The following is a 24,164-nucleotide window of genomic DNA, read 5'->3' as shown; positions in this document are numbered from 1 at the left end:
CATCAGATCATCTGGCTGGATTGAGAGGTAGAGTTGTGCATCATCAGCATTGCAGTGAAAGGAAAAAACATGTTTCTGAATGACAGATCCTAGTAATGACATGTAGATGGAGAAGAAAAGCGGTCCGAGCACCGAGCCCTGAGGCACCTCAGTAGCTAGATATTGACTTGGACACGTAACCCTTCCACGACACCCTGAAGGACCTACCTGAGAGGACGTTCATGAGATGCCCTTCATCATGAGGGTTGACAGGAGGATCTGGTGATTAACTGTATCAAAAGCAGCAGATGAGTACGGATGATTTGGGAGCTGCTCTTGCCAGTCTCAGAGCTTCAATACCCTCGGGCAGTCTCAGTTGAGTGGACGGTTGTTCTGAGTAAGAAAGGAAGAGACTTGGTTGAACACGACTCGTTCAAGTGTCTTAGCAATGAATGGAAGAAGGGATACCGGCCTGTAGTTTTCTAAAAGTGCTGGATTTAGAGTGTGTTTCTTAAGCAGTGTGTGTTTGTTTGTTCACAGCAGCAGTTACAGGATTAACTTGATCATCATAATGACAGTCATTTGAGTTTAAAGATCAGGTCGATGCGCTTTATTAGTGTTTACGCACCCACAGTGTCTCTAAACACACACACACACACACACACACACACACACACACACACACACACACACACTGCAGTGAGAGGTCACGGCCCCTCGAGGGTCTCTGTAACCGCTGTGTTTTTTTTCACTGTGTTTCCAGGTGTGGCCAAACATGTGGGCGACGCTCTGAAAGAACATCTGTCCAGATCAGCGCGGAAAATCTGCACGGTGGGAATCGCGCCCTGGGGAGTAATCGAAAACAGGAACGACCTCATCGGAAGAGACGTGAGACTCATTATATCACACACGTTTATGACCCTAATGAGTGACCTCTGTGAATCTCACTGAACACTAAACCTATAGAAATGATATTTTGCATAAAGAAATTGAAACCTGCATTCAGGACTGTTGTGACATTTAATATCATGACAATCAAACATTTTGAGTTGAAGTGATGATTTTCATTAGGTTCTTTTTTTTTTTTTTTAAAGAAATTAATACTTTAATTCATCAAGGACGCATTCAATTGGCCAAAAATTACAGTAAAGACTTAAATTATAATGTTACAAAAGATTCTATTTCGAATAAATGCTGTTCTTTTGAACTTTCCATTCATCAAAGAATCCTGAAAAATTTGAAGCAGCACAACTGTTTTCAACATTGATAATAATCATAAATGTTTCTTGAGCATCAAATCATCATATCAGAATGATTTCTGAAGGATCATGTGACACTGAAGACTGGAGTAATGATGCTGAAAATTCAGCTTTGATCACAGGAATAAATTACACTTTACTATATATTCACATAGAAAACAGCTGATTTACACTGGAATAATATTTCACTGTTTTTACTGTATTTTTGATCAAATAAATGAAGCCTTGATCAGCAGAAGAGACTCTTTCAACAACATACAGTAATGCTGGGACAGTTTGTACCTTAAATCAGAAATAAATTAGTGTTTCAAATCACACAAAAAAAAGTTTCAGGACCTTCTGAATGAAATCATGTCTCAGCTCAAGACTTGTCCTCTTCTCATGTGTGTGTTTATCTCTCTCTCTCTCTGTGTGTGTGTGTGTGTGTGTGTGTGTAGGTTGTAGCGCCGTATCAAACTCTGCTGAATCCTCTCAGTAAACTCAACGTGCTCAATAACTTTCACTCTCATTTCATTCTGGTGGATGATGGGACCGTCGGGAAATATGGAGCTGAAGTCAAGCTCAGGAGAGAGCTGGAGAAACACATTAACCTGCAGAGAATCCACGCACGTGAGAGACACACACACACACGCACACACGCAGATAAACACACAGTTTGTCGTAAGCGTCTATTATCCTGCAGTCCCTGTTATTCGCAGCAGCAGCTCTTTATTCACTCTTTCACATGTCAGGATTACAGTAAAATAACATGAATGCAAGAATGAGACCGAGTTAAAATGTGATATACATGTACCCAGATAACGTTCTCTCAGTGTAATGAACAAACGTTCTAGCAACATTAATAGAATGTTTGTTTAAAGTTATCTGGTCTTTAATAATGTTCTCTGAACGTTAGCACAAAAACATTATTTACACATCGTTTATGGAACGTTTTTTTTCTGAAACGTTTTAGTTGGACGTTCGTCTAACGTTTTTTAAAACGTTACTACTTGTTTCAGAAGGTTCAGAGAACATTCAAAAGTAACATTTGAAGATCATAAAATGGAATGTTCCCTTAACGTTCACATAACCAAGAAATAACATTTTTAAAATGTTTTAAAAAAAAACTAGCCTTTTGAATGTTGAGAGAATATTCAGTTTTCATATATTATATTATATTATATTAAATTATAGTATATTTATAAATATACAAATATAATATGTATTTAAATATTATACACTATATTTATAAATATAACTATATTATTTGTTTGTTTGTATATGTGCGCAGGCATTGGTCAGGGCGTCCCTGTAGTGGCCCTGATTTTTGAAGGGGGTCCAAACGTGATCCTGACGGTGCTGGACTATCTGCAGGAGAGTCCGCCGGTGCCGGTGGTGGTGTGTGAGGGGACGGGACGCGCCGCGGATATACTGGCATACGTACACAAGCAGACGGAGCAAGACGGGTATGAAACACGCACGCGCGCACACACACACACGCTCACAGTTAAGAGTCATTCTAATGAACATGTATGTAAATAACAGTAAGTAACTATGAAGAGCAGGTCCAGATTAAATGTTTATGTGTGTGTGTGTGTGTGTGTGTGTGTGTGTGTGTGTGTAGCGCGCTGCCTGATGGCGTTGAGGCCGACATCATCGCAACAATCAAGAAAACGTTCAACTTCAGCCACAGCGACGCACTGCATCTGTTCCAGACGCTGATGGAGTGCATGAAGAACAAAGAGCTGGTGAACAAACACACACTCACACACACTCACACACACTCACACACTCTCACACACTTACACACACTCAGTGTTTGGTCAATAAGGACTGGTTTATGAGTGACACATACGTGTTTGACCCCGTGTGTGTGTGTGTGTGTGTGTGTGTGTCAGATCACAGTGTTTCCCGTGGGCTCTGAGGATCATCAGGACATCGATGTGGCGATCCTCAAGGCTCTGCTCAAAGGTCAGTGTGGATGACCCGCATGCGTCTCTGTGTGTGTTTGACTGCAGTGCAGGTGTTTCTGTTTCCAAATGAACCAAACGAGACCCTCATCATCGTCTCCTGACCCTCCGTCACATGTGTTTTTGGTCCGCCAAGATCTTAATGTCATGAGACAACAGTTATATCAAGAAAACTTTGAAGGCCTGTTCACACCAAGGACGATAACTATAACGATAAAGATATCGTTCTAAAAATCGTTCTAAATGTAAAAGAATAGCAGTTTAACGACACAGAGGAACGATATCACTGGAATCACTATAACAAACAGAATGATATCATGCGCTGGTGTGGATGATAACATAGTTATCGTTCTTGATGTGAACGGGCCTTTATTGTGTGAGATGGACCCAGAAAAACTTTTACAAATTTATTACAAGTACGTTTGACCTGTTAACCGTCACTTTTAGATCACAGATCTGAACTGAAATGGTTGTAATTCATGAATGTTTGTAATACAGACCCGAGGCTGGACTCTTCTGAAACATTTCAGAACATTATAGAAAGTTACAGAACTTTACTGTACAGCAAATGTAATGAACTTAACCTTTTTTATTTTATACAAAATGTATATTTTACAACATAATTTGGACACTAAGGCTGTTTTTTCAGACCTGTAGATCGTTTTCTTTGTTCCGAAACACTTAATGTGTTACAATGTTGCATTTTCTTCTTGGTTCAGTTCACTTTCACAAGGAAACATTTCAAAGCGTATCAAAGTGTGTTTATGCAAATCACGTTTACTTCACGTCAGTTTGAGGAGAAACACTTTATCAAAGTCTAAACTCAAATACAAGATTCAGACTCATCATGTGTCCTCTGACATCATCGCGTGTATGTGTGTGTGTGTGTGTGTGTGTGTGTGTGTGTTCACAGGAACGAACGCGACGGCCTTCGATCAGCTGGTCTTGACTCTGGCGTGGGATCGCGTGGACATCGCTAAAGACCACGTGTTTGTTTACGGACAACAGCTGCTGGTTCGTACCCGTGTGTGTTTGTGTGCAGATAAACACTTGTTTTAGTGTTTGTAGTAAATACACACACACACACACACACACAGAGAGAGAGAGATGTGACCTCCTGACCTCTCACAGCACATTCTGATACACTCACAATAACATGATACTAATACTGTGGGATTGCCACAATGTTACTATTTGATTATTTTTTTTTTTATTTTTTTTTTTTTTATATATATTTTGTGATTTAATTAATTTTTAGAAAGTTTTATTTTGATCTGTTTCATTTTAAAATGTATACATTCTAATTTTACATTTTTATGGTAGTTATTTTATTATTTAATTATTATCTTTTCATTTTCATTAGTTGATTTGGTTTCAAAAAATGAAATGAATGTAAACAACAGAAGTGGTGCAAAATCAAAAAGAGACTCGAGTTTAAAGTGTTTTAAAGGGATAGTTCACCCAAAAATGATCATTCTGGCATCATTTACTCTCCCGCGTGTCCTTCGAACCTGAATGACTTTCTGTCTTTCTTCAGTGGAATATATACATTGGATCCCATTGACTTTAATTATATGGACAAAAACACGGAAACGTTTCTTAATATCTTCTTTTGCCAGTGTTTTTGGGTGAACTGTCTCTTTAAGTTTAGCTGCACAGTGAATAAACGTTCTGTGCGTTTGGTTCAAGTGTGACTCTCTTAAAGTAAGTGTGTGTGTGTGTGTGTGTGTGTGTAGGTTGGTTCTCTTGAACAGGCGATGTTGGATGCGTTAGTGATGGACCGTGTGGAGTTTGTTAAACTACTGATAGAGAACGGCGTCAGTATGCACCGATTCCTCACGATTACACGTCTGGAGGAGCTGTACAACACGGTAAACACACAAATCATACATGTGACACTGTGAAGATCAAAAACATGTTGTTCTTGAGTATAAACTGAACATCTGAACGTTAATATTCCCACAGAAACAAACACCAACCAACCCAACCCTCTATCACCTGGTGAGAGACGTCAAACAGGTAAACAGGACTAACACGTGATTGTCTTTCACCAGATGAGCAGTTCTAAGATGGAGTCCGTTGAGTTGTTCTTCTGTGTGTTTACGGTAGGGAAACCTCCCGCCCAACTATAAAATCACGCTGATCGACGTGGGGCTGGTGATCGAGTTCCTGATGGGCGGAACGTACCGGTGCAACTACACGCGCAAACGCTTCCGCATCATCTACAACAACCTGCACGGGAACAGCCGGGTAAATCAGCACTCAGACTGGGAATCTTCTGTCCGGATGCAGCGATTCCCAAACACTGTCCTCAGCTGAAGTCATTCTGTTCATATATCAATAATCTGATGACTGTTAATGGTCACATGAGCTAAACTAATAAAATATTTAATCTTGTTTAGTAAGTTTTGTTTTTTTTTTGTTTGTTTTTTCTTTTCATCAACCCACTAATCCCAGTTTGGGAAATAATATCTTCATGTGTTCAGACCAGAATGAAAGATCTAATGCTGTCTGCATATCTGTCTTTCTTTCTTTCCGTCCGTCTGTCTGTCCGTCCGTCTGCTTGTCTGTCCGTCTGCTTGTCTGTCCGTCTGCTTGTCTGTCTGTCTGCTTGTCTGTCCGTCTGCTTGTCTGCCCGTCTGCTTGTCTGCCCGTCCGTCTGTCTGTCTGTCCATCCATCCGTATGCCTGTCCATTTGTCCATCTGTCTGTCAGCGGTCAGGGCGACACACGGCCAGCAGCTCCCATGAGTCCTTCAGCATTCAGGCTGATAAAAAAGAGAAAACCCGACACAATCACTTCATCAAGACCGCACAACCCTACAAGCCCAAGGTAAAGCGGGTCTCTCATGTGTGTGTTCATGTAGCTCAACCGCTGTGTGTTTCTGGTCTAATCGTCCGGTTGTTCCTCAGCTGGATTCGGCCACGGAGCAGCAGAAGAAGAAGAGTAGAGAGGAGGTGGTGGACATCGACGACCCGGAGACGCGGCGCTTCCCGTACCCCTTCAACGAGCTGCTGGTGTGGGCCGTGCTGATGAAGCGGCAGAAGATGTCTCTGTTCTTCTGGCAGCACGGCGAGGAGTCCATGGCCAAAGCGCTGGTGGCCTGCAAACTGCTGCGCTCCATGGGATACGAGGCCAAGAAGAGCGACGTGGTGGACGACACCTCGGAGGAGCTGAAGGAGTACTCCAAGTGAGTCACGATCAGTCTGAGAATCAAATGCTGGAAATGAAGCTGAGTCGCTGCCTCAGAGTGACTGTGAAGCTGCTGTGACTGCTGTGGAAATGAAGGTTTTGTGTGTGTCATCAGTGAGTTCGGCACGCTGGCGGTGGATCTGCTGGAGCAGTCGTTCCGGCAGGACGAGACGATGGCCATGAAGCTGCTGACGTACGAGCTGAAGAACTGGAGCAACTCCACCTGTCTGAAGCTGGCGGTGTCGTCGCGTCTCCGGCCCTTCGTGGCTCACACCTGCACACAGATGCTGCTGTCCGACATGTGGATGGGACGCCTGAACATGCGCAAGAACTCCTGGTACAAGGTAGAGCTGCGCTCGCACCCTCGGCACATCCGATACAGTACATTGATGCTTTTAGCAGACGCTTTTATCCAAAGTTTGTCAATATTCATTATACACATTCTAGGTTTACTAGGCAACTAGATTAGGAAGCAAATGCTGAGAAGAATGGGTTTATTCATGCGTGTTGTTTGTTTGTCCAGGTGATCTTGAGCATCCTCGTTCCTCCCGCCATCCTTCTGCTGGAGTACAAGACCAAAGCGGAGATGTCCCACATTCCCCAGTCGCAGGACGCCCATCAGAGCATGGAGGACAGCGAGCACAACCTGCAGAACCCCGACGACATCCAGATGGTAACCACAAACCTCACAGATGAAATATTTAACATGCTTGACGTCTGATAACGTGCCTTGGCCATTGTTCTGCCCATTGATCCTCAGAAAACGGTCAATCTTTACACAAGTGTGTGTTTTCAAGCGTTCTTGCACAATCGCACTGGAACAAATAATGTTCTTCCTCATTATTTCTGACTTGTTTTCTGACTCCATTGGGAGATATTTAATCTTGTTTTAAGCTCAAAATCACTTCATTTTCATACATTTTTCAGGAAACAAGACTTAATATCTTCAGTCATTTTGCTTCTCCAGTAAATATATCTTGATTTAAGAATGTTTAGATATTTTTGCTGGAAAACAAGACAGAAACACTGAGGAAGAACATCATTTTTGCAGTGCAGATTAACAGCTGTGTGTTTGTGTGTGTCAGGATGTCTTTAAAGAAGTGCGAATGAATGAGAACGCAGAAATGAAAAGTGAATCGGAGGTCCATGTCCGCTCACGCCGATTACCCATCACACGCAAGTTCTATGCCTTCTACCACGCGCCCATCGTCAAGTTCTGGTTCAACACGGTACGTGTGACTCTTTTCTCACGCTCTGTGTGTGTGTGTGTGTGTGTGTGTGTGTGTGTGTGTGTGTGCTTGATTTCCAAATCTTTAGTAAGTGTTCTGGATTGTTGTTCCCATGTGATAGTATCAGAGACACTCGTCCCTGCATAAACTCGCCGCGTTACACAGATAAACATCACAGAACTAGTGGAAGGTTTACTAGTGACATTTCAACCCCGAGAGTGTGTGTGTGTGTGTGTGTGTGTGTGTGTGCGCAGCGCTGGTTGATCATTCATCTGTTTTTTCTCATAAGCTGGTGTTGAGGTGAATGTGACTTATTAAAGATTTTCTGAAAAGCAAATAATGATTGTTTTGTGTGTGTGATCTGAATCATTATGACTCTTTGATTGCTCAGCCGCAGTGAGTAATTCTTGAGAAACCCAAACACACAACTGACACCTAGAGCCGTATGATTTCTGTGATACAGGGAATGAGGAATCCAGTCATGAAAGTGGAATTTACTGTATAAAGCAGAATGACACAGAATTTGGCAATTTTTGGATTAATAAATCTAAAGTACGTCTGTACATTAAATCAAATACACAGGAACTCAAAGCTTCTCATTACAAACCACCATAAATGATCGGTTTAACTTGAAGAAATTATGACAGGAATATAATGCGCTACAGTAAAGGAATTGTTTCATTTGATTATACTTTAAAATATTCATTGAATTTTATTAATTCATTTATCACCATTTTTTTTGTTGACATATTTGTATTTAATCATAAACCACAGAGCCCAGAAAAATGAACCCAGAATTTGGTAAAAAAAAATCAAATGGATGACGCAGTCTGTTTATTCCCCATCTCTCTCTGGGATACTTTATTGTGTCTCTAAATTGTATAACTGAAACTTTGAATTTTGTGATCATGAAAAATGACTGAACATCATCTGCTGTGTGTCTGTGAGATTTGAGCTTCTTATGAGGCTTTACTGTACATGCACGTGTGTGTGTGTGTGTGTGTGTGTATAATCTGTGTAATTGTGTGCTGCAGCTCTTTTATATCGGGTTCCTGATGCTGTATTCATACGTGGTGTTGGTGAAAATGGAGCAGCTTCCATCTCCTCAGGAATGGATCGTCATTCTGTACATCTTCACGCTCGCGGTGGAGAAGATACGAGAGGTTTGTGTGTGTGTTCAGATGTTCGAGCAGGGCATATCAGAAGTGTGTAATTTTTGAGCAGCATTTGTTACAATCCAACGAGTTTCAGCTGAGCGTTTAATCCTGCCGTCTGATGATTGACTCGCTGTTACACTCGGAGAGCAAACGTGAGGATCACACATGTGACTTCTGTGTACGTCTGTGTATTTTTCCTCTCTAGATGTTCATGTCTGAAGGAGGGAAAATCAGTCAGAAGATTAAAGTGTGGTTCAGTGACTACTTTAACATTTCTGACTTCCTGGCCATCCTGATGTTCTTCGTGGGCTTCGGTCTGCGATTCGGCAACGGTAACGTGTTTATCGCGGGCCGGATCGTGTATTGCCTTAACATCATCTTCTGGTACGTGCGGCTACTGGATATCCTGGCTGTCAATCAGCAGGCGGGGCCGTACGTCATGATGATCGGGAAGATGGTGAGTGCTTGTGAACAGGGTTGTGGGTGTTACGTTACAAGCAATGTGCATTATGTAATCGGATTACATTTTTGATGTAACGCATTACAAGAAACGTAATCGGATTGCTTTTTTATTGTAACAAGTAACGCATTACAGGTAACGTGCATTACGCAGTTATGCAATTATGTTGAATAATAGAGAGTGAGCGAGAAATGTAATGCAAAAGTAACTAAGTAATGTAATTAGTTACTTTTTAGGAAGTAACAGTATCCTAACACATTACTTTTAAAAGTAACTTTCCCCATCACTGCTTGTGAACACATGCGATGTTGAGTACATGCTGTTGATCGGTTTGTTCGCTCTTTCCGCAGGTGGCCAACATGTTCTATATTGTGGTCATTATGGCTGTTGTGCTGCTGAGTTTCGGGGTTCCTCGTAAAGCCATTTTGTACCCAAATGAGGATCCTTCATGGACTTTGGCCAAAGATGTGGTTTTCCAGCCCTACTGGATGATGTACGGTGAAGTTTATGCGTACGAGATTGACGGTAAACCCCTGGAGACTCGCACACAGAACAAAAAACGCTTGGCGTAACTAGCATTAATGCACCATTTATCTAACATCACAATCAAACACTTTTAAACCCTCCCAAATTCTCTGTAACATGGGGGAAAAAACTAACCAAAAACTAACCAATCTAACCCTAAGATCTGCTAAAGCATCATTAAATTAATTGGAAACACTTTTACATTTAGGTTACATTTGTAAACATTAGTTCACTACATTAATTCACATGAACCAATTAATGTCACATTGACGAAATCTTAATGGTTATAAAGATAAGCTTCATTGTCTTTATGAACATCATTTATTTATGCAACCACATAGCAATGATCTAAAACCACTCAGAACGCCATAGCAACACCCTGGCAACCACATAGTAATGCTAGTGATGTCATTAGCATCAGTGTTCACATGTGACCTTTGCGTTTGCAGTGTGTGCGAACTCAAGCGAGGATCATGCTAAGGAGCTGTGTGCGACGGGCGTGTGGTTGACGCCGCTGCTGCAGGCCGTCTATCTGTTTGTCCAGTACATACTGATGGTCAACCTGCTCATCGCCTTCTTCAAGTGAGTGACCCGCTGCACCGCCCGTGTTCTCCATGAGACTGTGTGTTCTCGTCATGATAACTGACCATGCCGTTCCTCCGCAGTAACGTATACCTGCAGGTGAAGTCCATATCTAACCTGGTGTGGAAATACCAGCGCTACCACTTCATCATGGCGTATCACGACAAGCCCGTCCTGCCGCCGCCGCTGATTCTGCTCAGCCACATGGCGTCTGTCCTGTCGACCATCTGCAGGAAGAGGAAGAAGGACAGCAGCACCTATGGACCAAGTAACGTGCCTCCGCCGCGCTTTGACAGGGTCCCCATGGCTCCTTAAACACTCTTACATTTGTATTAAATTTAAGGCCATAACCAGTCTTAAATATCCTAAATGGTATAAGAGTAGTTTTTATTATCATTTCAAGACATCTTAAATTTGGGGACAGAAAATCAGGAATCGCGATATACCTTGATGTCAGTATTAAACTTCAGTTGCGAGCGCTGCACGTTTGAAAGTAAAAACGTGGCACTGTTGCTCGTTCTACAAGCTTGTGGTTTCAAAGCAGTTCACAATGAATTCTGTGCATTTATGGCTATAGATTGCTTGTGATCTACTGTTGATGAATTATTACAATGTTTACCTTACAGTGTTTATATCATACCCACAAACTAAAAAGCACAGCTGAATTATATACAGGGGTTACCAGGGTAACCGCTATATTTCGGCTGTTCTATAATTGACACCTGCTGCAGAGAGTGATATTGCATTATCATTCAGCTGATGGAGCAACAAGAAGCTAATGTGCATTCTAAAAATCTAAACAATTGGGATTGTATATACGCTGCTCGTGCTATATATATATATATATATATATATATATATATATATATATATATATATATATATATATATATATTCAAATTTAATCATTTAACATTTTGACTCATCCCTTCTTTTAAAAAAGGTTTAGAGGCTGAAATGTGAGGTTTATCATTTTATAAGGCTTTTGTTTTTGTCAAACCTGTGTCATTTGAAGTGTAAAGTTGTTTAGATTGTCATTTTTGGCTCTACCATCTTGCTCTACCCACCCATATGCTATTAATTTTGTGCAAAAAAGGTCTTAAAAAGCTCTAAATTAGATTTTAAAAACCCTGCGGATGCCCTGTTTGACTGTGTGTGTCTCCACAGAGCTCTTCCTGACCGAGGAGGACCAGAAGAAGCTGCACGATTTCGAGGAGCAGTGCGTAGAGACGTACTTCCACGAGAAAGACGATCAGTTTCACTCTGGGAGTGAAGAGAGAATCAGACTCACGTCCGACAGGTCTGGAAGATTTGTAACTTCACAGTAATAAACCAGAAATAATGATCAATTATGCAAACTTCATCAGATACAAGACAAATTCAAATTCAGCTGTAGGCAGCTCTACTGAAGACAGTAGTGTCATTATTCAGATCAAGTTTTGTTCTCATCTGATATTGTCAGTGCTGTCAAATCAGTAATATTAAGTGGCTTTTAAACTGTAGAACTTGAAAGTCGATTTGGATAAGTATCTGCCCAGTGCATGAACATAATTGTGAAACCTATTGTGATTCTGTGAATTTGTGTGTTTTAGGGTGGAAACGATGTGTGTGCAGCTGAAGGAGGTTGGAAACAAGGTGAACTTCATCAAGCGCTCTTTGCACACGCTGGATTCTCAAATCGGACACCTGCAGGACCTCTCGGCGCTCACGGTGGACACGCTGAAGGCGCTGACAGCCCAGCGCGCGTCTGAGGCCAGCAAAGTGCACAACCAGATCACACGCGAGCTCAGCGTCTCCAAGAACCTGGTGCCCGACATGACGGGACACTCGAAGTCGAGCGCGCTGGTGCGCTGCAGTGTGGGATTCCTGCCGCCCGCCGCCAGCATAGCAGAGTCGCTGTTTGGGGGCGGAGCTGAAGGGCTACAGGGGGCGGAGCTTCCTCTGAGCCCGGACAGACGTGCTGCGTTCACGGTCGAGGCGGGATCCTCAGGCCGTGCCTTACCGCAGTCGCTCACGCGCACTCACTCGCACAGACGCTCCCTGCGTGGGCACGCGGGTCCTGCCAGCCTCGTCAGTGCGCCGGCGACCGCGGCTACATTCTTCGTCAGCACGCCGTCACACCTCGCCGACTCTCAGCACTCGGGGCAGACGGAGCCGTCGCACAGCGCCGTGGAGTTTGGTGCCTTCGTGGGTGAGTATGAGGAGAGTGTTGATGAAGGCCTGCCAGTGCTGGTCGTGAGTGATCCCGAGTGTGAGGGATACGTGAATCATGCCTTCTCTGATGATGATGATGATGATGATGATGAGGTTAGAGTTCAAGACCACACCACCGACCAGCCCAACAGAAACACGCCCCTCCCGGGTTTCCCTCAGGCCCCTGAGCACCGGCCCCGGCGCTTCCAGAAGGACGGCCGCTGCAGACGTGCGCTGCACAGACTCAGGCAGAGAACCGGAGGTTTGGCTTCGGTCCACCACTGGGAATCAGGGATATATGACGCATAACCCCGCCTTAACCGTGACCCTTGACCCTCTGCATGCCCCTGTGTGTTAAGGCCCCGATATACTCATGGCGAAGTTCTGTTTAGGGGTAAAAAGAGGTTAGAAATACCTTTGCAGAAATATACTGTTAGCAAACATCCCGACACTGCCCACATTTAGATGAATATGTGTTGCACTTTCCTCTCAATAACAAAATAAACACAACAAAAATGACAGCGGAGAGAAAACAGCAGTTAAGAAAGCATCTGATCATCTTGTCATGCTTATTTATATAGTACTTTATACAATAGATTGTTTTACAGTATTAAACATGTAAAATAGTGTCGCTTTCAATTAGCATCACAGCTTCTCGTTTTTTCTCGTTTTAAAGCAACTCGTTTTTTCTCACGTCTGACCTCGACGGACTGAACAGAAGAAATGAACCTGAGAAGATTTACACCTCTAAGAAGGCGGAGCCTCAGAGCCACACCCACCTGTTACATCATCACCATGGACTAATGGTAGTTCGTAGATTTTCTGGAAAGGTCTCTTTAGCAAGATTTCTAACTCCACACATGAACTCCAAGCGAACTTCGTTTTGTCCTGATTTTGTTTGAAATTATGTCTTTGATTTCGTTTGAAGTATATCGGGGCCTTTAGAGAGGGTGAGACGAGTGACCTCTGACCTCTGGCTCTGGCGGTGGTTTCATCTCAACCGGTCGCTTTTTACTAAATGTCCCTCGGGAGTGAATAAAGTGCTGTCGTGTGTGTGTGTGAGATTGTGGTAGACTAAACTAACCCGGGCTGGTGCTGGTTAGGGGGTTTGGTTAGTGACGGGTTATTAAAGCTCAGTGTCATCAGAGGGAAACATTTAACATGGTGACTGTGTAATCCACTGATCAATACAGCTAAATATGTGTGTAAATGCCTTTGGACTCATTCTGCCATTTTCCTCTAAAGGTCACAAGGATGAGCCTGAAGGTCAGAAGTCGTTCCCTAAAGAGAGTGCAGTGAGCGGGCGGCAGTCGAGTCCGTCCAGAAAGGGTCGAGATGTGGTCAGTGTAGTTTTAAATGCTAAAGATGCCACGATTCCCGGTCCATTGATGCGGTCCAATGCCGATGGATGTTGTGTGTGTTTCCGCAGGCGGTCTCGCAGGGTCACATGCGGACGGTGAACTCGTACGCCGGTTTCACAGAGTTCGACAGAAACCCTTCGTTCCTGCATCCAGAGTCCAGTGAGTCCAAACAGCAGCGTTGCACAACACGAGTGAACGCTGTAAACATTAACTCTGTTTCAGCAGCTCGCTGGTGACATCATGAGCACAGATCACACACCACCTGCTGGCCTCTGAACTCATTTACACACACTTTACTCTTTAGTTTGCAGAATTCAAAAGACAGCTACACTTAACCTCATCTTAAAAAAAAATCTATGCTTTCACTTTCTAGATTATATTACTCTAAGCAATGTCTGAAACTTTGTATTTTGAGCACTTGTGTTTATTTGCCCCTTCATGATGAATCGCTTGCTGTATTCCTCATTTGTAAGTCGCTTTAAATAATAGCATCTGCAAAATGAATAAATATAATCATTTTAAGTGCGTGTCCGGTCTCTTTATCTGTGTTTCAGCGCTCAGTAAGCAGGAGAGGATGCGTGTGTCGCTGGAGGACGTCTCGCGCTACGAGGATCTGTCAGCCGCTCTGCTGTTGGTCAGTCAAACACACATTCAGAATGTTTAACAGAAACTGGTGTAGAAATAATTTTCATCCAGAAATTGCTAGTAAATTTCACAATTAATTACACAGTAACAGCAAGTAACAGAATGTTTAACTGATGTATTTAAAAATGTGCCCTCCATTATGCTCTTTCGAACCTTTCATGTAGTAAGGGTAATTCAGTATTCAATGCAGTAATTCAGTCTCACTTCCTGCTGAACCTACATAACAATGTAATTAATTTGCATAATGCCCGCCTCTGGTCTTCATTGGCTGAACAGTGTCTCTTTGCCCCGCCCTCAATCACTGTAGTTGTATCTGAGACTGGAAGAGTTTGGTTCGTGTTGTTCATGTCGAGAAGACGCTGTTTTCTGCTGCCAAGTCAACTCCACTTTGATGAGATTGATACGGTAAAACCGACACCATCGTTACTGTTCGTATCACTGTGAATCAAGAGCTGAGATTCAGATATGATAATGAGCATTTGGTTTCTGACCAATCACAACAGACTGGGTCATCTGACTAATCAGAGCAGAGCAGGCTCTGAGAAAGGCGGGGTTTAGAGAGACTGAATCTTCAAACAAACCGTTTCAGACACTGAGAGAAAAGAGCTGATGCTGCAGTGGATATTAGGAGAAAATTAAAGTGTTTTTTGACCGTGGATGAATGTGAACCTGTTGTAGGAGATGAGAAACAACATTAGAAACCTTTAAAATAGCATAATAGGGGCACTTTAAATGTCATGTATAGTTATTTGTTAATTATGTTTTTTGTTATTCACTTTGGTCTCGCCTTGTTGCTGACATGACATGTTTAAATAATAAATGGCAGCAAGTAACACATTGAATTAAATGTGAAAAGACTAAAATAGTATTTTCTTGTAAAACAGTCCAATGATCTTTATTTACAACTTTGATAAATCATTTACACACAGTTTGTCTTTTATTCTCAGGGTAAATCAGCTCAATCCAGCAAACTGTGAGTAACTGTCCAGTAACTGACATCATTGTGTGTGAAATTAAGTCATGTCATGCAGTGATTGTATTTTTATAAATGATTGTTGCTCAATTAATTTTTATGCTATAAATGATTTATTGTTTTTTTTGTTTTGTTTTTTTCATTGTGTTCAGGACTCCAGGAGAAGACATCTCAAACAGTGAGTGTTTCATCTCATCTACTGATTGGCAGAAACATCATGACTGGACATGTCTTTAGTCTAACCGCTGTGTGTGTGTGTGTGTGTGTGTGTGTGTGTGTGTGTGTGTGTGTGTGTGTGTGTGTGTGTGTGTTTCAGCTGCAGCGGGTCTGTACTCCGCCCGTCACACACACCTGGGCGCACGCAAGGACTGTAAGTCTGACCCCTGCTGGTCTGTCGCAGCACTGCACATACAGTATGCTTCCATTACATATACAGTACTACGGTACACTGATAACATTGGGACCTTGGTAATACCATGGTATTTTTGTGTTGTAACGCTCATTCTTTGCTCTGTGTGTCTGTGGTGCAGCGATCGGTTCTCCGTTCAAGCCCATGGAGAGTTATCAGTATTCAGGTCAGTTTTTCTGTCATTCCTTCCAACGCAATGTCTTGAAAGCATAAACGTGTCCTGATTTAAACCCGACCCACAATGCCTCACTCACTTAAACACAGACTGTAATGAGAGCTTCTAAACGTGTCATTTAACTGGCTGAGACATGGTGGTTTGGGTTTGAAGCTGACGTGATGTGTTCTGACATCATCCCTCTGTGTGTGTGTGTGTGTGTGTGTGTGTATCAGCGGTGGAGCGTAATAACCTGATGCGGTTGTCCCAGAGCATTCCATTCACCCCAGTGCCCCCTAGAGGTAAGGCACACTCCTGCCCTCCTGTCCCATCAGGCTTTGCTGTTTATTTCATGTAGTTCTGGGCGGTGTGATGCTAGAATGTGCATGAATGTGATTTACATCAACAGTTTCTTACTTTCTTACAGAGAAAGGGTTAGAGTTTGTTCACACCACCCAGCCCTACTGTGTATTACTGTATTTGTGATATTGTGATGTCGTTGGTCGTGTTTCAGCATTAAGTTGTTGTGTTTGCGTGTCGTGCAGGTGAACCCGTGACCGTGTACCGTCTGGAAGAAAGTTCTCCCAACAGCATCAATAACAGCATGTCGTCGTGGGCTCAGCGCGGCCTCTGCGCCAAGATCGAGTTCCTCAGTAAGGAGGAGATGGGCGGCGGCCTGCGGCGTGCGCTGAAGGTTCTCTGCACCTGGTCCGAATACGACATCCTGAAACCTGGACACCTGTACATCGTCAAATCCTTCCTACCTGAGGTGGTCAACACCTGGCAAACCATTTACAAAGAGGAAACAGTCCTACACCTCTGTCTCAGGGTATGAACACACACAACAGCATGCGAGAGAATCCAGTCTTGTTTTCATATATAGAACTCAGATTCCTTGTTACTCAGCTTTTCCAGGTGTTCATGTACCCAAACACTCAAGTCACAAGAGTTTTTAATAACAGCTTCTGTACATTTAAAGTTGCAAAAATTGGCAGTGGCATCAAATATTTTCTTCCATATTGTGACGTACATCTGAGTGTAAAGACCCGTTCACACCAAAAACGTTAACTATAACAATAAGTATATTGGTGCATTAATGAAACCATATCAGCGTCCACACCAGTTTTCTCGTCTGTTTCTTTAAATGCTCGAGCTCTTTAAAGCAGGATAAATTCTGATTGTCAATGTTTTTATCTTTCATCAGCTGGGAAAAATAATTGCTCTGAAAGTGTTTCCAATGATGTGTCGTTATAGTTGTGGTTTGGACTCTGCTATTCTTTATATTTAGAATCATTTTTAGAATTTACTGTTATCGTCCTTGGTGTGAACATGCCTTTACGGTGTATCACATTAGCTAAATTTCATGTTCAAAAACAGGTCCATTGAGAAGATGTATGATGAAGCACAGCTCACACAAAAGTAACTTTTGAAAAGCCTTCTGTTGGTCAGCACAGCAAATTTGCGTGACCAACTTCAATATGAGCGAAATCTGCTTAGGCAACTTTTTCGGCCTCGTGTGAAATACCCTATTAAGCGCATTCCTATTGGAATGACTGTATTTCGCCGAGCAATGGTAATTGTGAAATGTCTCTGGTTATGCATGTAACCAAGGTTCCCTGAGAAGGAGAACGAGACACTTTGGGAAACGCCTTCAGCATGACCGGTGTCTGAAGCAAGTGATTCAAACACGACAATGTCATTGGTGGGCGACAGCCCGTGATGTGGCTACGTGTGCGATCGTGAGTACAAGAGGGCACCTGTAGTACACGTCAACAACTTCTTTGTCTGAAGGAGACGTGACCAGGTATACCTGAAGCATAGCAGTGAGACAGTGTCTCATTCCCCTTCTCAGGGAATCATGGTTACATGCATGACCTGAGACGTTCCCTTTCGAACGGGAGCTCGCACTGCATCCGAAGACACTTTGGGGAACGAGTACCCACTCCGCCATGCTGAGGGAATGACTGCCTATGGCTATGACAAGCACAAAGAAGGCTCAATGGACTTAGACGCCGGAAACCAATCTCTCGCTCAGGTCAAACATGGAACTGTCAGTGACACTATTCCCTAAGGCCACAACCTAGGCACATGCCCTATGCAAGTGAAAAACCCTTACTGGGGCAAGCAAAAAGTGCCTGCCAGAGGTCAAGGTCTGGTGATGCCAGTCTCTGATATTACCTTTAAGGAAATACAGGCAAAGTGAAACGCGAGTTCCTTCGCCTTGTCACTATACTAGGGGGATCTGGTTCAACCCCTGAGGGCCCCTGGGAAGCTGAAAAGACATGCTCAACCCTGCCTGACTCGAAGTCAGCATCTCTGAGCCAAATTAGAATAGGGCCCGAGACCGATCTAATCAAAGACAGTTAATCAAGGCGGCCTCACAGAGGGCTGAACAGCTCAGGTGAGCAGAGGCCTCAGCAGAACGTCTCTCTAGAGCGAGATGAGGCAAACTATGCTCAACTTTAAAGACTATCACAGCGTCCCGAGAGAGCCGGCCCATTGATGTCATGTCTAGGTGGAGCTCAGGAGAGTGGAGGCCTCAGCAAAACGCTCTTATTTTAAAAGCTCATAATTCCTTAGAATTAGATCTTCTCAAATGAGTGCCTTCTACTCCCTCGAAAGCCGAACGCACTCGTGCAAACGCTAACTACTATCCCTCAGGAGACAACAGAAAAGACAAAGCTCCTTACCTGTCTCTGTAGATAGTTTTACGAATGCATCCTACCCAGCACACTCCAGCCTCCTCGACAAGTCGAAGGCATTCCACCCAAATGCACGTCCCACATCCATAGAAACTACAGGTACTACAGGTGCCCTCTTGTACTCACAGTCGCACACGTAACCACGTCACGGGCTGTCACCGGCCAATGACATTGTCGCGTTTGAATCACATGCTTCAGACACCGGTCATGCTGGAGCTGTTCCCCAAAGTGTCTTCGGACGCAGTGCGAGTTCCAATTCGAAAGGAAACCAGCTTAATGGATTATTGACAAAGAATAAATGTAGGGCGGGACTTGGTTCTATGCGTCAGCTGTTGATTGGATGTTGAGATGTGGGCGTGGCACTCAAATCTAGCCAGATTCGATGTGAGCTAGCAGGGGTGGGGTTTAAGCACAGTAAATGATTGGAGAAGATCCAGTTATGATATTTTGATTGCTGTTTCCAATCTGATCTCAAAGTTTTAACGGGGCTGAATGAGCAAACGAGCGTTAATGTCTGTGCGTGACTCCACTGAACGTGTGTTTGTGTGTTTCTGTTCCGAACAGGAAATTCAGCAGCAGAGAGCGGCTCAGAAACTCACGTTTGCCTTCAATCAGATCAGACCCAAAACAATCCCATACTCACCCAGGTACTGATCATACACTTACATGCCTAGAGATTATGAAACCCTACATGATCACCGAAAACAAACACCAGTCATTTTTCCAGTTGAGGATGTTGCTGAACATTCGTCTCCAAACACACAGATGCGAGTGTTTTCTGGGTGATGCGAGTGCATTTTCTGCGAGTGTGTTGAAGCGTGATGCCAGTGTGTTTTGCGTGCAGGTTCCTGGAGGTGTTCCTGCTGTACTGTCATTCTGCGGGTCAGTGGTTTGCCATTGAGGAATGTATCACTGGAGACTTCCGCAAGTTTAATAACAACAACGGGGATGAAATCGTCCCAACTAACCTTCTGGAAGAAACCATGCTGGCCTTTAGCCACTGGACGTATGAATACACGCGCGGAGAGCTGCTCGTGCTGGACCTGCAGGGTTTGTGTCTCGAACCGCTCAAATTACACCATTTTTTGACTTGAATAATTTGTCTAAGTGCTACAACAAAAGAAGGAGCTTGATATTTCTGTTAAACCTGCGGAACGCTGACCTGTCTACTGCTACAGAGTGTGTTTCTGTAAACTTGTTGAAATGATGGTCTGTATGTGACTGATCTCTCTCCGTCTTTCTGCAGGAGTCGGTGAGATTCTGACAGATCCGTCGGTCATTAAGAGTGGAGAGAAAGGGTGAGTTTTCCAACACTGTCTGTAGTGTGAGAGAGAACCAAAAGAAAGAAAATAAAGCCTATTTTAAGATCATTACAACTTGTATGATATAATAGTTTAATTCTCTTTATGTATTTGAATGCGACAGGTCTTATGATATGATCTTTGGTCCTGCGAACCTCGGAGATGACGCCATTCGAAACTTCCGCGCCAAACATCACTGCAACTCGTGCTGCCGAAAACTCAAACTTCCAGGTGAGAGTCATAATTGATGAGCAGAATAATGTTGGATTATGATTGTATTGTTTAGTATTTGATAGTATTTTTTCCTACTATGGAAAGTTTTAACTGAAAACTACAGTTTTAAAGGAGATTTTTTTTGTGTGTGTGTGTGTTTGTTGTCAGACCTGAAACGGAATGACTACACCCCAGATAAACTCACGCTGCAGCACGACCCCTCCGAGGGCCCGTCCCACTCGCCGCCTACAGGGGGCGCCACTAAAGAACAGCGCCCATCCATGCGCTTAATGCTGTGAGCCGCACGCACACACCAACACACTCTTGCAGGGCTCGCATTGCTGAAAACGGTCTTCGCACTGTCCGGAGTAGCGCATGATACAAGAAACAAAGACACGGTGCGCATTTGCGTGTTTTGTGTGTGCGTGCGTGATTTATGACGTTATGTTGAGAATGAGTCACCTCTGAACAAATGAACAGATGCAACTTAAAGATGTTTTAGTAAGTCACATTTCATCCTGTACAATTATAACAGGGATTGTCATCTTTTAAAAGTATTTTTTAAGATTTGTATGTCTGTATAAAATTATAAAGTGGTTAATAACTGGTACATTATCACTGTATAGAGTTAAATATTTATTCTAAACTACAACAAGTTGCCTTGTATAAAATAAAGCAATTTTACATGTGATGTCCGTCACTTTTTGGAAAGAACACTTGCTTATGATACTATTATCAGATTTTGTACAGAGCTGTATGCCAACAGAATGTTTTTATGTACAGAAACACACATGTGGAGAGCTGTATGAATGCATTTATGTTTCAGACTTCATTTATGTTTGAATCTATTGTAGATTATGGGCAGATTGCAATGCAAATGACAGCGCAGTGTGTGTGATTTCACTGTGCTGACCACTGAAACCAGTCCACACAATCAAGACTCGAGTTTATAATGTTACAGCGGTACTTTTGTCATTTATTGTCGTTGGAGTATCGTGTGAGAGTGTTAATCTAGTGTATCTCATAGATACATTTATCTGGCACGATTCTGTCAGCTGAAACATGAGAATATTTGATGCTGGTGATATTAATGGATCTGTAAACATTTTTTACTGTATATTTAATAAAACGCTGAAAAATCATCTAAAGGTCATATGTTTCTTCTCACTGTAAAACGATGATAATGATATGCAATGATATTACGCAGCATGCAAGGCACGCTCCCTGTGCAAGCAGGGGGTCACAGGCGCTGCGTAATATCATTGCGTCTGCTGCAGCCATGGTACGGCAGCAAAGTTCCTTGATTATTACGCCGGAATGAGAGTATAGTTCCTAGCCATATCGGCCTAGAAAACCACAACTTTTTATTTTCCGTCTTAGTACACGATGTAACTACAGAAGTCAAGTTTTAAATAGGAAAAATATTGAAACTCTTTGGTCATTTTTTTAACGAGATGCTAACGGTCTAATCAGATTCAATGAACTATGCTAAGCTATGCTAAAAGTGGTACCGCCAGACCCGGAGATTGGCTGAATGGATTCGAAAACAGTAAAACTCAACTGTTTAACTTTAGGGGAGTTGGAAAATGAGCCTATTTTCAAAAAAAGTGGAGTGTTCCTTTAAAGAACAGCAACTGTGCAAATTACGCCTAGCTTATCTATACTACACGCCTTCACCTAAAGAACAAACTTCATCAACAGTCGTGAAGTTCGTCATGCTCCGTTATCGTCCTTGGTGTGAATAAGCCTTAAAACTTAATAGTTATAATAATCGTCATATGGTCCTTGGTGTGAACGAACCTTTAAGGCACTTTCACACTAAGGACGATAAAGATATAGCTCTAAAAATAATTCTAAATGTTAAAAAAATAGAAGCGACCACAACTATAACGATAACGAAACAGAGGAACAATATCGTTGAAATCACTTTTAGAACTACTTTTTTCCAGCTGTTGAACGATAAAAACATTGACAGCCAATCAGAATCTGTTCTACTCTAAAGAGCTCGCGCATTTAAAAAAGGAACGTTACCGTTATATCGTCCTTACTGCGAACAGGCCTTTAGTCAGATTGTAATATATACCACTTTGACTGGCTGTACTTGTGGAAAAAGACCTTAGTTTTAACGGCATTTTAAAAAGAAAGTTAAACAGATGCGCGCGAATAGTTTCGTAGCCATAGCAACCGTAGACCTCGCGAGCGCTGTCCGTTAAGATCATAGACGCTATAGAACAAAAAATTAGAGCTGTCGTTATTTATTTCTTTATTTTAGTACGTTGTTTACAAAGTCTCTGTGAAAATTGACGAGTAACTGTATTGCGGTAGACATGGTAATTGTGAGGCTCCGCTGCATCACGACAATTACTTTAAAAAAAACACTGAATTTAAAGTTATTGTATAAATAGTAAGCCGCTTCAGACACCCCGCGTTAACGTTGTATTGTTATTCTTCATTTTTAATTTGCGTTTGTGAAGTAAAAGTAGTTCACCTCAGAGAAAATCCTGTCAGAATCGGTGTCCCTGCGATCGACGGAGAAAAACCAGCGATTTTCCCTCAAAGTTTCTGTAAATGGAATCGTCTTCATCTCTTCGGTTAAACATCAATCACGTGAGTGACATGTTCTTGTGTTAGTATGGAAAACGAAAAAAAATCATGCTTTGGTAAATCTTATTTATGGAATGAAAAGTCATAATTATTAGATTAAAACGGCGCAATTTTTGGTTTTCTATGTCATAGTTTAGACTTTTCATCTCATATATATGACTTAGTATGTCATAATTTCTACTTTTTTATGTCATAATTATGGTTTACAAAAGCATGATTATTTTCTTGTTTGGCGGGAAAATACTAATTTTATCTTTTCACTTCAAAATAAAAACTGTAGGTTAATTCTGAATTGGCACAGAATACCCCGAGCGGCTTGTTATTATTAGTGTTACAATTTTGAAATGTAATATTTATTGTAATTAATGAGGCTATTATTCAATAATTCCATGAATTATACGTACATTTCAGACATTCATTTTCCTTCAAACCTGTAGACTAATTGTGTAAAATTATCTCATTTAAATTCATTGTGTTGCTATCTTCAATTTAAAATAGGGGCAATTATGTAAATATGAATAAATTTACCTTTCAGATTAATCTTTTACTGAGATTTACTTTGTCATCGGCTGTTTATTCAACTAAACTGTCAAAAAGATTTTAAATGGAATACATGATTAAGTATTTTGACACATTAATGACACTTAAAATTATATATATATATATATACACACACATACATATATATATATATATATATATATTAATATTAATATTAATAAGTATTAAATTCATTTATACATTATGTAAAAGTTTAGCCAGGGAGGGCTTCTTGCCCCAGTAGTGGCCTCTGATTTTTTTTTTTTTTTTTTGTATGTTTATTTACTTCCCTTAATACATTGTTCTGCTGCTGCATCAGCCAGTATGTGCTAAACTTATATCTAAATATTTACAAGAAACAGCTGAAAACCCATCTCTTCTGTGAGCACTAAACTATTAAAACAACCTCTTCTGTTTGAAATGTTGTTTGTAGCACTTCTATTGTTATTTTCATTTGTGTTCATCAGGAAGCAGGGCGACTCTCAGCTGATCACATCTGTTTTGATTGAGAGCTCATGACACACCTGATGATGTCATCACCTGCACATGATCTGTCCACCTCTGCTGACTATAGACAAATCCTCAACAGGTAAACACACACATACACACACATACACACACACACACACACACACACACGAATACTGAGAATGCAATCTGATTCAGTGAACACTTGAGTTAAGGCTGGAAACTATTCCACAGATTTTTTGATATATATATATTCATATATATATAGAT

General features: G+C 42.0%; 1 protein-coding gene across 1 annotated transcript in view; it reads left to right on the top strand.

The window, feature by feature from the left end:
- Positions 1-21,424, top strand: part of trpm7 (transient receptor potential cation channel, subfamily M, member 7) — a 32,139-nt gene extending 10,715 nt beyond the window's left edge. Inside the window, exons 6-40 of the mRNA XM_051870055.1 lie at positions 743-867; positions 1,676-1,847; positions 2,509-2,683; positions 2,842-2,965; positions 3,116-3,188; positions 4,101-4,201; positions 4,924-5,058; positions 5,153-5,206; positions 5,297-5,437; positions 5,902-6,018; positions 6,099-6,376; positions 6,494-6,722; positions 6,902-7,051; positions 7,464-7,607; positions 8,642-8,770; positions 8,970-9,221; positions 9,575-9,749; positions 10,199-10,331; positions 10,415-10,599; positions 11,499-11,631; positions 11,924-12,522; positions 13,770-13,864; positions 13,954-14,044; positions 14,440-14,519; positions 15,478-15,503; positions 15,656-15,681; positions 15,820-15,873; positions 16,034-16,078; positions 16,303-16,368; positions 16,612-16,895; positions 19,333-19,415; positions 19,613-19,818; positions 20,015-20,066; positions 20,194-20,300; positions 20,451-21,424. Of these exons, the coding sequence (XP_051726015.1) occupies positions 743-867; positions 1,676-1,847; positions 2,509-2,683; positions 2,842-2,965; positions 3,116-3,188; positions 4,101-4,201; positions 4,924-5,058; positions 5,153-5,206; positions 5,297-5,437; positions 5,902-6,018; positions 6,099-6,376; positions 6,494-6,722; positions 6,902-7,051; positions 7,464-7,607; positions 8,642-8,770; positions 8,970-9,221; positions 9,575-9,749; positions 10,199-10,331; positions 10,415-10,599; positions 11,499-11,631; positions 11,924-12,522; positions 13,770-13,864; positions 13,954-14,044; positions 14,440-14,519; positions 15,478-15,503; positions 15,656-15,681; positions 15,820-15,873; positions 16,034-16,078; positions 16,303-16,368; positions 16,612-16,895; positions 19,333-19,415; positions 19,613-19,818; positions 20,015-20,066; positions 20,194-20,300; positions 20,451-20,581 (4,970 nt within the window). The 3' untranslated portion in view covers positions 20,582-21,424. The remainder of the gene's footprint in view (positions 1-742; positions 868-1,675; positions 1,848-2,508; positions 2,684-2,841; positions 2,966-3,115; positions 3,189-4,100; positions 4,202-4,923; positions 5,059-5,152; positions 5,207-5,296; positions 5,438-5,901; positions 6,019-6,098; positions 6,377-6,493; positions 6,723-6,901; positions 7,052-7,463; positions 7,608-8,641; positions 8,771-8,969; positions 9,222-9,574; positions 9,750-10,198; positions 10,332-10,414; positions 10,600-11,498; positions 11,632-11,923; positions 12,523-13,769; positions 13,865-13,953; positions 14,045-14,439; positions 14,520-15,477; positions 15,504-15,655; positions 15,682-15,819; positions 15,874-16,033; positions 16,079-16,302; positions 16,369-16,611; positions 16,896-19,332; positions 19,416-19,612; positions 19,819-20,014; positions 20,067-20,193; positions 20,301-20,450) is intronic.
- Positions 21,425-24,164: the final 2,740 nt, after the last annotated feature.

This window comes from Ctenopharyngodon idella, chromosome 18 (assembly GCF_019924925.1).
Source record: "Ctenopharyngodon idella isolate HZGC_01 chromosome 18, HZGC01, whole genome shotgun sequence".
NCBI lineage: Eukaryota > Metazoa > Chordata > Actinopteri > Cypriniformes > Xenocyprididae > Ctenopharyngodon > Ctenopharyngodon idella.
This window is presented reverse-complemented; position numbering and strand designations above follow the sequence as displayed.